Genomic DNA, 14184 nt, shown 5'->3' on the forward strand with positions numbered 1-14184 from the left:
GATCCAGATAACAAGAGGCCGATACAGTAGTATACGGATATTGTACCTGTTGATACAGATAACAAGAGGCCGATACAGTAGTATACTGATATTGTACCTGTTGATACAGATAACAAGAGGCTGATACAGTAGTATACTGATATTGTACCTGTTGATCCAGATAACAAGAGGCCGATACAGTAGTATACTGATATTGTACCTGTTGATACAGACAACAAGAGGCTGATACAGTAGTATACTGATATTGTACCTGTTGATACAGATAACAAGAGGCTGATACAGTAGTATACGGATATTGTACCTGTTGATACCGACAACAAGAGGCCGATACTGATGTATGTCAAGTTGCCAAATTTTGATGGCGATAGTGGGTAATAATAGAAATAAATGATGTTAAAATGAGAGGAACAAACCAACCTTGAGAAAGTTCTGGCAATCCTCCAGGCCGATCTCACTCAGGACATGTTTGACGGACTTGCGCGCCTTCCGGATCTTGTCCAGGTTCCCGACCGGGAGCTGATACATGCTTCCTCAGCGACCTGCAACGTGTTGATGGACACACGTTAGACGGCGTCACTATCGACCACAAACTCCTTCTTGGCGGCTTCACTTCCTGTCCGACCCCCGGCTTGCAGGAAGAAGCCGCCAGTGCGAGTGCGCCCCCTGGCGGCTGGGAGGGGGACGACTTCCGGTGCTTGGTGCGTGCTGTGACGTCACTTTGCATATTTTGTATGATGTAGCATTTGTAGCAGGGGATGCTAACGCAGCATCTTTGTGTGGCCATGCATCGTGATGTTGTGCCGAATGAGGCGTTCAATGACATGCACAGCGTGGGAAACTAGGCGCTTGCAAAAGTGCAAACAAAAGGCAGCGCTTGCAGCATCGCGCACGTTTACCTGCCTGGTGCCCGGTTCCGAAGCAGCGTTCGGGGGGTCCTCCGAGCCCCGCTCCCCCGTTCCCCCCGGTGCCTCTCGGTGCCTCTCGGTCCGCAGCAGCGACGCCGCTTCGTCTGCGCTCCGACGCCCGCCAAACACGCTCACCCGAGCCGCATCCGGCGTCTGCGTTCACCCGCTCCGGTGCTTGCTGACAAAAAAGGGTGACGTCGGCGCCGCTCAACCGGAGACGAGGACAATCGCGAACCCCCCCGCAGAAAAAAAAAAAAAATTCGCCGCGGCCCTTTTTTTTTTGTCCCTTTCTTCGCCGTAACGAGAAAAGATGGCGCTCAAGTTCAGGATGTGACGTCGGAGGGGCTCATTTGCATACCGCACGAACCGACCAATAGGAGGCCTCCGGCTCTGTTTGCTCAATAACTTTTTATTGGCCTTGTGGCGAACTTTGGCTCACTTCCACAAAGTCCAGGTGCTAATTATCCCAATTAAGTCGGCCACTTTGATGACATACCTGACTGGCTAATTGGATTTATGGCCGCCTCAGTGGGGTAGGGGGCGTGGCTACGGCGGCCATGTTGGGAGACCACCTGATACGGGACCAATGAGCTGCGAGGAAAATGAGCTAAATGGGCGGTCCCTCCTGGCCCTGACGTCACATCATGCTACTTTTATTGGCCAATCCCTGAGAGGCAGCATTTAGCCAGGAGGAGCCTCACTCCCACTTTAATAGCTTTGTCCCGACGGCAGGCTAGCTAACATCGCCAAAACACGCTTTTATTCGCACACATTTCAATCTAAAGAACACTTTTTGGGAACAAAAATGGCAACTTTGGCATCCACTAAACAGCGAATGTAAACGTAAACGTCGGAACTTCCAACGAAATGTTTCGTTTTTCTTTTTTGACAAACACGGTAACTTTTACGTAAACTTCGTAACTCAACGTCGGGATTTTTAGACCTCGTTTTTTGTCCTACATGCTACTTTTAGTGCGACCATGAAGATGTTGTCCTACGTGCTACTTTTAGTGCGACTATGAAGATGTCCTACGTGCTACTTTTAGTACGACTATGAAGATGTTGTCCTACGTGCTACTTTTAGTACGACTATGAAGATGTTGTCCTACGTGCTACTTTTAGTACGACTAATGTCCTACGTGCTACTTTTAGTACGACTATGAAGATGTTGTCCTACGTGCTACTTTTAGTACGACTAATGTCCTACGTGCTACTTTTAGTACGACTATGAAGATGTTATCCTACGTGCTACTTTTAGTACGACTAATGTCCTACGTGCTACTTTTAGTACGACTATGAAGATGTTGTCCTACGTGCTACTTTTAGTACGACTAATGTCCTACGTGCTACTTTTAGTACGACTATGAAGATGTTGTCCTACGTGCTACTTTTAGTACGACTATGAAGATGTTGTCCTACGTGCTACTTTTAGTACGACTATGAAGATGTTGTCCTACGTGCTACTTTTAGTACAACTAATGTCCTACGTGCTACTTTTAGTACGACTATGAAGATGTTGTCCTACGTGCTACTTTTAGTACGACTAATGTCCTACGTGCTACTTTTAGTACGACTATGAAGATGTCCTACGTGCTACTTTTAGTACGACTAATGTCCTACGTGCTACTTTTAGTACGACTAATGTCCTACGTGCTACTTTTAGTACGACTATGAAGATGTTGTCCTTCGTGCTACTTTTAGTACGACTATGAATGTGTTGTCCTACGTGTTACTTTTAGTACAACTATGAAGATGTTGTCCTACGTGCTACTTTTAGTACGACTATGAAGATGTTGTCCTACGTGCTACTTTTAGTACGACTAATGTCCTACGTGCTACTTTTAGTACGACTATGAAGATGTTGTCCTACGTGCTACTTTTAGTACAACTAATGTCCTACGTGCTACTTTTAGTACGACTATGAAGATGTTGTCCTACGTGCTACTTTTAGTACGACTAATGTCCTACATGCTACTTTTAGTACGACTATGAAGATGTTGTCCTACGTGCTACTTTTAGTACGACTAATGTCCTACGTGCTACTTTTAGTACGACTAATGTCCTACGTGCTACTTTTAGTACGACTATGAAGATGTTGTCCTACGTGCTACTTTTAGTACGACTATGAAGATGTTGTCCTACGTGCTACTTTTAGTACGACTATGAAGATGTTGTCTTACGTGCTACTTTTAGTACGACTATGAAGATGTTGTCCTACGTGCTACTTTTAGTACAACTAATGTCCTACGTGCTACTTTTAGTACGACTATGAAGATGTTGTCCTACGTGCTACTTTTAGTACGACTAATGTCCTACGTGCTACTTTTAGTACGACTATGAAGATGTCCTACGTGCTACTTTTAGTACGACTAATGTCCTACGTGCTACTTTTAGTACGACTAATGTCCTACGTGCTACTTTTAGTACGACTATGAAGATGTTGTCCTTCGTGCTACTTTTAGTACGACTATGAATGTGTTGTCCTACGTGTTACTTTTAGTACAACTATGAAGATGTTGTCCTACGTGCTACTTTTAGTGCGACTATGAAGATGTTGTCCTACGTGCTACTTTTAGTACGACTATGAAGATGTTGTCCTACGTGCTACTTTTAGTACGACTAATGTCCTACGTGCTACTTTTAGTACGACTATGAAGATGTTGTCCTACGTGCTACTTTTAGTACAACTAATGTCCTACGTGCTACTTTTAGTACGACTATGAAGATGTTGTCCTACGTGCTACTTTTAGTACGACTAATGTCCTACATGCTACTTTTAGTACGACTATGAAGATGTTGTCCTACGTGCTACTTTTAGTACGACTAATGTCCTACGTGCTACTTTTAGTACGACTAATGTCCTACGTGCTACTTTTAGTACGACTATGAAGATGTTGTCCTACGTGCTACTTTTAGTACGACTATGAAGATGTTGTCCTACGTGCTACTTTTAGTGCGACCATGAAGATGTTGTCCTACGTGCTACTTTTAGTACGACTATGAAGATGTTGTCCTACGTGCTACTTTTAGTGCGACTATGAAGATGTTGTCCTACGTGCTACTTTTAGTACGACTATGAAGATGTTGTCCTTCGTGCTACTTTTAGTACGACTATGAATGTGTTGTCCTACGTGTTACTTTTAGTACGACTATGAAGATGTTGTCCTACGTGCTACTTTTAGTGCGACTATGAAGATGTTGTCCTACGTGCTACTTTTAGTACGACTATGAAGATGTTGTCCTACGTGCTACTTTTAGTACGACTATGAAGATGTTGTCTTACGTGCTACTTTTAGTACGACTAATGTCCTACATGCTACTTTTAGTACGACTATGAAGATGTTGTCCTACGTGCTACTTTTAGTACGACTATGAAGATGTTGTCCTACGTGCTACTTTTAGTGCGATTATGAAGATGTTGTCCTACGTGCTACTTTTAGTACGACTATGAAGATGTTGTCCTACGTGCTACTTTTAGTACGACTATGAAGATGTTGTCCTACGTGCTACTTTTAGTACGACTATGAAGATGTTGTCCTACATGCTACTTTTAGTACGACTATGAAGATGTTGTCCTACGTGCTACTTTTAGTACGACTATGAAGATGTTGTCCTACGTGCTACTTTTAGTGCGACTATGAAGATGTTGTCCTACGTGCTACTTTTAGTGCGACTATGAAGATGTTGTCCTACGTGCTACTTTTAGTACGACTATGAAGATCTTGTCCTACGTGCTACTTTTAGTACGACTATGAAGATCTTGTCCTACGTGCTACTTTTAGTACGACTAATGTCCTACGTGCTACTTTTAGTACGACTATGAAGATGTTGTCCTACGTGCTACTTTCAGTACGACTATGAAGATGTTGTCCTACGTGCTACTTTTAGTGCGACTATGAAGATGTTGTCCTACGTGCTACTTTTAGTACGACTATGAAGATGTTGTCCTACGTGCTACTTTTAGTGCGACTATGAAGATGTTGTCCTACGTGCTACTTTTAGTGCGACTATGAAGATGTTGTCCTACGTGCTACTTTTAGTGCGACTATGAAGATGTTGTCCTACGTGCTACTTTTAGTACGACTATGAAGATGTTGTCCTACGTGCTACTTTTAGTACGACTAATGTCCTACGTGCTACTTTTAGTACGACTATGAAGATGTTGTCCTACGTGCTACTTTTAGTACGACTATGAAGATGTTGTCCTACGTGCTACTTTTAGTGCGACTATGAAGATGTTGTCCTACGTGCTACTTTTAGTACGACTAATGTCCTACGTGCTACTTTTAGTACGACTATGAAGATGTTGTCCTACGTGCTACTTTTAGTACGACTATGAAGATGTTGTCCTACGTGCTACTTTTAGTACGACTCTGAAGATGTTGTCCTACGTGCTACTTTTAGTACGACTATGAAGATGTTGTCCTACGTGCTACTTTTAGTGCGACTATGAAGATGTTGTCCTACGTGCTACTTTTAGTACGACTATGAAGATGTTGTCCTACGTGCTACTTTTAGTACGACTATGAAGAGCTTGTCCTACGTGCTACTTTTAGTACGACTAATGTCCTACGTGCTACTTTTAGTACGACTATGAAGATGTTGTCCTACATGCTACTTTTAGTACGACTATGAAGATGTTGTCCTACGTGCTACTTTTAGTGCGACTATGAAGATGTTGTCCTACGTGCTACTTTTAGTACGACTATGAAGATGTTGTCCTACGTGCTACTTTTAGTACGACTATGAAGATGTTGTCCTACGTGCTACTTTTAGTACGACTATGAAGATGTTGTCCTACATGCTACTTTTAGTGCGACTATGAAGATGTTGTCCTACATGCTACTTTTAGTACGACTATGAAGATGTTGTCCTACATGCTACTTTTAGTGCGACTATGAAGATGTTGTCCTACGTGCTACTTTTAGTACGACTATGAAGATGTTGTCCTACGTGCTACTTTTAGTACGACTATGAAGATGTTGTCCTACGTGCTACTTTTAGTACGACTATGAAGTGTTGTCCTACGTGCTACTTTTAGTGCGACTATGAAGATGTTGTCCTACGTGCTACTTTTAGTACGACTAATGTCCTACGTGCTACTTTTAGTACGACTATGAAGATGTTGTCCTACGTGCTACTTTTAGTACGACTATGAAGATGTTGTCCTACGTGCTACTTTTAGTACGACTATGAAGATGTTGTCCTACGTGCTACTTTTAGTACGACTATGAAGATGTTGTCCTACGTGCTACTTTTAGTACGACTATGAAGATGTTGTCCTACGTGCTACTTTTAGTACGACTCTGAAGATGTTGTCCTACGTGCTACTTTTAGTACGACTATGAAGATGTTGTCCTACGTGCTACTTTTAGTGCGACTATGAAGATGTTGTCCTACGTGCTACTTTTAGTGCGACTATGAAGATGTTGTCCTACGTGCTACTTTTAGTACGACTATGAAGATGTTGTCCTACGTGCTACTTTTAGTACGACTATGAAGATGTTGTCCTACGTGCTACTTTTAGTACGACTAATGTCCTACGTGCTACTTTTAGTACGACTATGAAGATGTTGTCCTACGTGCTACTTTTAGTACGACTAATGTCCTACGTGCTACTTTTAGTACGACTATGAAGATGTTATCCTACGTGCTACTTTTAGTACGACTAATGTCCTACGTGCTACTTTTAGTACGACTATGAAGATGTTGTCCTACGTGCTACTTTTAGTACGACTAATGTCCTACGTGCTACTTTTAGTACGACTATGAAGATGTTGTCCTACGTGCTACTTTTAGTACGACTATGAAGATGTTGTCCTACGTGCTACTTTTAGTACGACTATGAAGATGTTGTCCTACGTGCTACTTTTAGTACAACTAATGTCCTACGTGCTACTTTTAGTACGACTATGAAGATGTTGTCCTACGTGCTACTTTTAGTACGACTAATGTCCTACGTGCTACTTTTAGTACGACTATGAAGATGTCCTACGTGCTACTTTTAGTACGACTAATGTCCTACGTGCTACTTTTAGTACGACTAATGTCCTACGTGCTACTTTTAGTACGACTATGAAGATGTTGTCCTTCGTGCTACTTTTAGTACGACTATGAATGTGTTGTCCTACGTGTTACTTTTAGTACAACTATGAAGATGTTGTCCTACGTGCTACTTTTAGTACGACTATGAAGATGTTGTCCTACGTGCTACTTTTAGTACGACTAATGTCCTACGTGCTACTTTTAGTACGACTATGAAGATGTTGTCCTACGTGCTACTTTTAGTACAACTAATGTCCTACGTGCTACTTTTAGTACGACTATGAAGATGTTGTCCTACGTGCTACTTTTAGTACGACTAATGTCCTACATGCTACTTTTAGTACGACTATGAAGATGTTGTCCTACGTGCTACTTTTAGTACGACTAATGTCCTACGTGCTACTTTTAGTACGACTAATGTCCTACGTGCTACTTTTAGTACGACTATGAAGATGTTGTCCTACGTGCTACTTTTAGTACGACTATGAAGATGTTGTCCTACGTGCTACTTTTAGTACGACTATGAAGATGTTGTCTTACGTGCTACTTTTAGTACGACTATGAAGATGTTGTCCTACGTGCTACTTTTAGTACAACTAATGTCCTACGTGCTACTTTTAGTACGACTATGAAGATGTTGTCCTACGTGCTACTTTTAGTACGACTAATGTCCTACGTGCTACTTTTAGTACGACTATGAAGATGTCCTACGTGCTACTTTTAGTACGACTAATGTCCTACGTGCTACTTTTAGTACGACTAATGTCCTACGTGCTACTTTTAGTACGACTATGAAGATGTTGTCCTTCGTGCTACTTTTAGTACGACTATGAATGTGTTGTCCTACGTGTTACTTTTAGTACAACTATGAAGATGTTGTCCTACGTGCTACTTTTAGTGCGACTATGAAGATGTTGTCCTACGTGCTACTTTTAGTACGACTATGAAGATGTTGTCCTACGTGCTACTTTTAGTACGACTAATGTCCTACGTGCTACTTTTAGTACGACTATGAAGATGTTGTCCTACGTGCTACTTTTAGTACAACTAATGTCCTACGTGCTACTTTTAGTACGACTATGAAGATGTTGTCCTACGTGCTACTTTTAGTACGACTAATGTCCTACATGCTACTTTTAGTACGACTATGAAGATGTTGTCCTACGTGCTACTTTTAGTACGACTAATGTCCTACGTGCTACTTTTAGTACGACTAATGTCCTACGTGCTACTTTTAGTACGACTATGAAGATGTTGTCCTACGTGCTACTTTTAGTACGACTATGAAGATGTTGTCCTACGTGCTACTTTTAGTGCGACCATGAAGATGTTGTCCTACGTGCTACTTTTAGTACGACTATGAAGATGTTGTCCTACGTGCTACTTTTAGTGCGACTATGAAGATGTTGTCCTACGTGCTACTTTTAGTACGACTATGAAGATGTTGTCCTTCGTGCTACTTTTAGTACGACTATGAATGTGTTGTCCTACGTGTTACTTTTAGTACGACTATGAAGATGTTGTCCTACGTGCTACTTTTAGTGCGACTATGAAGATGTTGTCCTACGTGCTACTTTTAGTACGACTATGAAGATGTTGTCCTACGTGCTACTTTTAGTACGACTATGAAGATGTTGTCTTACGTGCTACTTTTAGTACGACTAATGTCCTACATGCTACTTTTAGTACGACTATGAAGATGTTGTCCTACGTGCTACTTTTAGTACGACTATGAAGATGTTGTCCTACGTGCTACTTTTAGTGCGATTATGAAGATGTTGTCCTACGTGCTACTTTTAGTACGACTATGAAGATGTTGTCCTACGTGCTACTTTTAGTACGACTATGAAGATGTTGTCCTACGTGCTACTTTTAGTACGACTATGAAGATGTTGTCCTACATGCTACTTTTAGTACGACTATGAAGATGTTGTCCTACGTGCTACTTTTAGTACGACTATGAAGATGTTGTCCTACGTGCTACTTTTAGTGCGACTATGAAGATGTTGTCCTACGTGCTACTTTTAGTGCGACTATGAAGATGTTGTCCTACGTGCTACTTTTAGTACGACTATGAAGATCTTGTCCTACGTGCTACTTTTAGTACGACTATGAAGATCTTGTCCTACGTGCTACTTTTAGTACGACTAATGTCCTACGTGCTACTTTTAGTACGACTATGAAGATGTTGTCCTACGTGCTACTTTCAGTACGACTATGAAGATGTTGTCCTACGTGCTACTTTTAGTGCGACTATGAAGATGTTGTCCTACGTGCTACTTTTAGTACGACTATGAAGATGTTGTCCTACGTGCTACTTTTAGTGCGACTATGAAGATGTTGTCCTACGTGCTACTTTTAGTGCGACTATGAAGATGTTGTCCTACGTGCTACTTTTAGTGCGACTATGAAGATGTTGTCCTACGTGCTACTTTTAGTACGACTATGAAGATGTTGTCCTACGTGCTACTTTTAGTACGACTAATGTCCTACGTGCTACTTTTAGTACGACTATGAAGATGTTGTCCTACGTGCTACTTTTAGTACGACTATGAAGATGTTGTCCTACGTGCTACTTTTAGTGCGACTATGAAGATGTTGTCCTACGTGCTACTTTTAGTACGACTAATGTCCTACGTGCTACTTTTAGTACGACTATGAAGATGTTGTCCTACGTGCTACTTTTAGTACGACTATGAAGATGTTGTCCTACGTGCTACTTTTAGTACGACTCTGAAGATGTTGTCCTACGTGCTACTTTTAGTACGACTATGAAGATGTTGTCCTACGTGCTACTTTTAGTGCGACTATGAAGATGTTGTCCTACGTGCTACTTTTAGTACGACTATGAAGATGTTGTCCTACGTGCTACTTTTAGTACGACTATGAAGAGCTTGTCCTACGTGCTACTTTTAGTACGACTAATGTCCTACGTGCTACTTTTAGTACGACTATGAAGATGTTGTCCTACATGCTACTTTTAGTACGACTATGAAGATGTTGTCCTACGTGCTACTTTTAGTGCGACTATGAAGATGTTGTCCTACGTGCTACTTTTAGTACGACTATGAAGATGTTGTCCTACGTGCTACTTTTAGTACGACTATGAAGATGTTGTCCTACGTGCTACTTTTAGTACGACTATGAAGATGTTGTCCTACATGCTACTTTTAGTGCGACTATGAAGATGTTGTCCTACATGCTACTTTTAGTACGACTATGAAGATGTTGTCCTACATGCTACTTTTAGTGCGACTATGAAGATGTTGTCCTACGTGCTACTTTTAGTACGACTATGAAGATGTTGTCCTACGTGCTACTTTTAGTACGACTATGAAGATGTTGTCCTACGTGCTACTTTTAGTACGACTATGAAGTGTTGTCCTACGTGCTACTTTTAGTGCGACTATGAAGATGTTGTCCTACGTGCTACTTTTAGTACGACTAATGTCCTACGTGCTACTTTTAGTACGACTATGAAGATGTTGTCCTACGTGCTACTTTTAGTACGACTATGAAGATGTTGTCCTACGTGCTACTTTTAGTACGACTATGAAGATGTTGTCCTACGTGCTACTTTTAGTACGACTATGAAGATGTTGTCCTACGTGCTACTTTTAGTACGACTATGAAGATGTTGTCCTACGTGCTACTTTTAGTACGACTCTGAAGATGTTGTCCTACGTGCTACTTTTAGTACGACTATGAAGATGTTGTCCTACGTGCTACTTTTAGTGCGACTATGAAGATGTTGTCCTACGTGCTACTTTTAGTACGACTATGAAGATGTTGTCCTACGTGCTACTTTTAGTACGACTATGAAGATGTCCTACGTGCTACTTTTAGTACGACTATGAAGATGTTGTCCTACGTGCTACTTTTAGTACGACTATGAAGATGTCCTACGTGCTACTTTTAGTACGACTATGAAGATGTTGTCCTACGTGCTACTTTTAGTGCTACTATGAAGATGTTGTCCTACGTGCTACTTTTAGTACGACTATGAAGATGTTGTCCTACGTGCTACTTTTAGTACGACTATGAAGATGTTGTCCTACGTGCTACTTTTAGTACGACTATGAAGATGTTGTCCTACGTGTTACTTTTAGTACGACTATGAAGATGTTGTCCTACGTGCTACTTTTAGTACGACTATGAAGATGTTGTCCTACGTGCTACTTTTAGTACGACTATGAAGATGTTGTCCTACGTGCTACTTTTAGTACGACTATGAAGATGTTGTCCTACGTGCTACTTTTATGGATCATTTATTAATAATAATTAGAAAATAATAAAGTTAGAATAACTGAGGACATAAACAAAGAAATGGAGAATTAATATACAAATAAATATAAATACTGACCCCCGCCGGGAGGGACAAGCAGTATAAAATGGATGGATGACCCAACTGATGTATTATTTCTGAATGAAAGCCAAGCATTGTTATTATTAAATGTATATTATCACTTTAATGTGTTTATTATTATTAAATGTATCTTACCACCATCATTATGATTATTATTATTATTATTATTAAATGTATCTTACCACCATCATTAGGATTACTATTATTAAATGTATCTTACCACCATCATTATGATTATTAATATTAAATGTATCTTACCACCATCATTATGATTATTATTATTAAATGTATCTTACCACCATCATTATGATTATTATTATTAAATGTATCTTACCACCATCATTATGATTATTATTATTAAATGTATCTTACCACCATCATTATGATTATTATTATTAAATGTATCTTACCACCATCATTATGATTATTAATATTAAATGTATCTTACCACCATCATTAGCATTACTATTATTAAATGTATCTTACCACCATCATTATGATTATTATTAAAAGTATCTTACCACCATCATTAGGATTATTATTAAATTTATCTTACCACCATCATTATGATTATTACTAAATGCATCTTACCCCCATCAATAGGATTATTATTATGATTATTATTAAATGTATCTTATCACATCAATATGATTATTAATAAATGTGTCTTACCACCATCAACAGGACTATTATTATGATTATTATTAAATGTATCTTACACCATCATTATGATTATTATTAAATTTATCTTACCACCATCATTATGATTATTACTAAATGCATCTTACCCCCATCAATAGGATTATTATTATGATTATTATTAAATGGATCTTATCACATCAATATGATTATTAATAAATGTGTCTTACCACCGCCATAGGACTATTATTATGATTATTATTAAATGTATCTTACACCATCATTATGATTATTATTAAATGTATCTTACCAGAATCATTATGATTATTATTACATTTATCTTACCACCATCATTATGATTATTACTAAATGCATCTTACCCCCATCAATAGGATTATTATTATGATTATTATTAAATTTATCTTATCACATCAATATGATTATTAATAAATGTGTCTTACCACCGTCAACAGGACTATTATTATGATTATTATTAAATGTATCTTACACCATCATTATGATTATTATTAAATGTATCTTACCACCATCATTATGATTATTATTATTAAATGTATCTTACCACCATCATTATGATTATTATTATTAAATGTATCTTACCACCATCATTATGATTATTATTATTAAATGTATCTTAACACCATCATTATGATTATTATTATTATTATTAAATGTATCTTACACCATCATTATAATTATTATTATTAAATGTATCTTACCACCATCATTATGATTATTAATATTAAATGTATCTTACCACCATCATTATGATTATTATTATTAAATGTATCTTACCGCCATCATTATGATTATTATTATTAAATGTATCTTAACACCATCATTATGATTATTATTATTAAATGTGTCTTACACCATCATTATGATTATTATTATTAAATGTATCTTACCACCATCATTATGATTATTAGTATTAAATGTATCTCACCACCATCATTATGATTAATATTATTAAATGTATCTTACCACCATCATTATGATTATTATTATTAAATGTATCTTACCACCATCATTATGATTATTATTATTAAATGTATCTTAACACCATCATTATGATTATTATTATTAAATGTATCTTACCACCATCATTAGCATTACTATTATTAAATGTATCTTACACCATCATTATGATTATTATTAAATGTATCTTACCAGAATCATTATGATTATTATTAAATGTATCTTACCACCATCATTATGATTATTACTAAATGCATCTTACCACCATCAATAGGATTATTATTATGATTATTATTAAATGTATCTTATCACATCAATATGATTATTAATAAATGTGTCTTACCACCGTCAACAGGACTATTATTATGATTATTATTAAATGTATCTTACACCATCATTATGATTATTATTAAATGTATCTTACCACCATCATTATGATTATTATTATTAAATGTATCTTACCACCATCATTATGATTATTATTATTAAATGTATCTTACCACCATCATTATGATTATTATTATTAAATGTATCTTACCACCATCATTATGATTATTACTAAATGCATCTTACCACCATCAATAGGATTACTATTATGATTATTATTAAATGTATCTTATCACATCAATATGATTATTAATAAATGTGTCTTACCACCGTCAACAGGACTATTATTATGATTATTATTAAATGTATCTTACACCATCATTATGATTATTATTAAATGTATCTTACCACCATCATTATGATTATTATTATTAAATGTATCTTACCACCATCATTATGATTATTATTATTAAATGTATCTTACCACCATCATTATGATTATTATTATTAAATGTATCTCACCACCATCATTATGATTATTATTATTAAATGTATCTTACCACCATCATTAGGATTACTATTATTAAATGTATCTTACCACCATCATTATGATTATTATTATTAAATGTATCTTACCACCATCATTAGGATTACTATTATTAAATGTATCTTACACCATCATTATGATTATTATTAAATGTATCTTACCAGAATCATTAGGATTATTATTAAATTTATCTTACCACCATCATTATGATTATTACTAAATGCATCTTACCCGCATCAATAGGATTATTATTATGATTATTATTAAATTTATCTTATCACATCAATATGATTATTAATAAATGTGTCTTACCACCGTCAACAGGACTATTATTATGATTATTATTAAATGTATCTTAC

General features: G+C 37.6%; 1 protein-coding gene across 4 annotated transcripts in view; it reads right to left on the reverse strand.

Annotated features, from left to right (window-relative positions):
- The window catches only part of adnp2b (ADNP homeobox 2b), a 63841-nt gene that overhangs the window by 29586 nt on the left and 20071 nt on the right, over positions 1 to 14184 (reverse strand). For 2 of the 4 annotated variants that reach the window (XM_061931295.2, XM_061931294.2), the window contains exon 2: positions 418 to 539. In XM_061931295.2, the coding sequence (XP_061787279.2) occupies positions 418 to 525 (108 nt within the window). In that variant the 5' untranslated portion in view covers positions 526 to 539. Of the gene's footprint in view, positions 1 to 417; positions 540 to 896; positions 1306 to 14184 lie in introns of those variants that run through there. The other 2 variants (XM_061931293.2, XM_061931292.2) reach the window with 2 other exon arrangements.

The sequence above is a fragment of the Nerophis lumbriciformis genome, linkage group LG37, assembly GCF_033978685.3.
Source record: "Nerophis lumbriciformis linkage group LG37, RoL_Nlum_v2.1, whole genome shotgun sequence".
Classification (NCBI taxonomy): Eukaryota; Metazoa; Chordata; class Actinopteri; order Syngnathiformes; family Syngnathidae; genus Nerophis; species Nerophis lumbriciformis.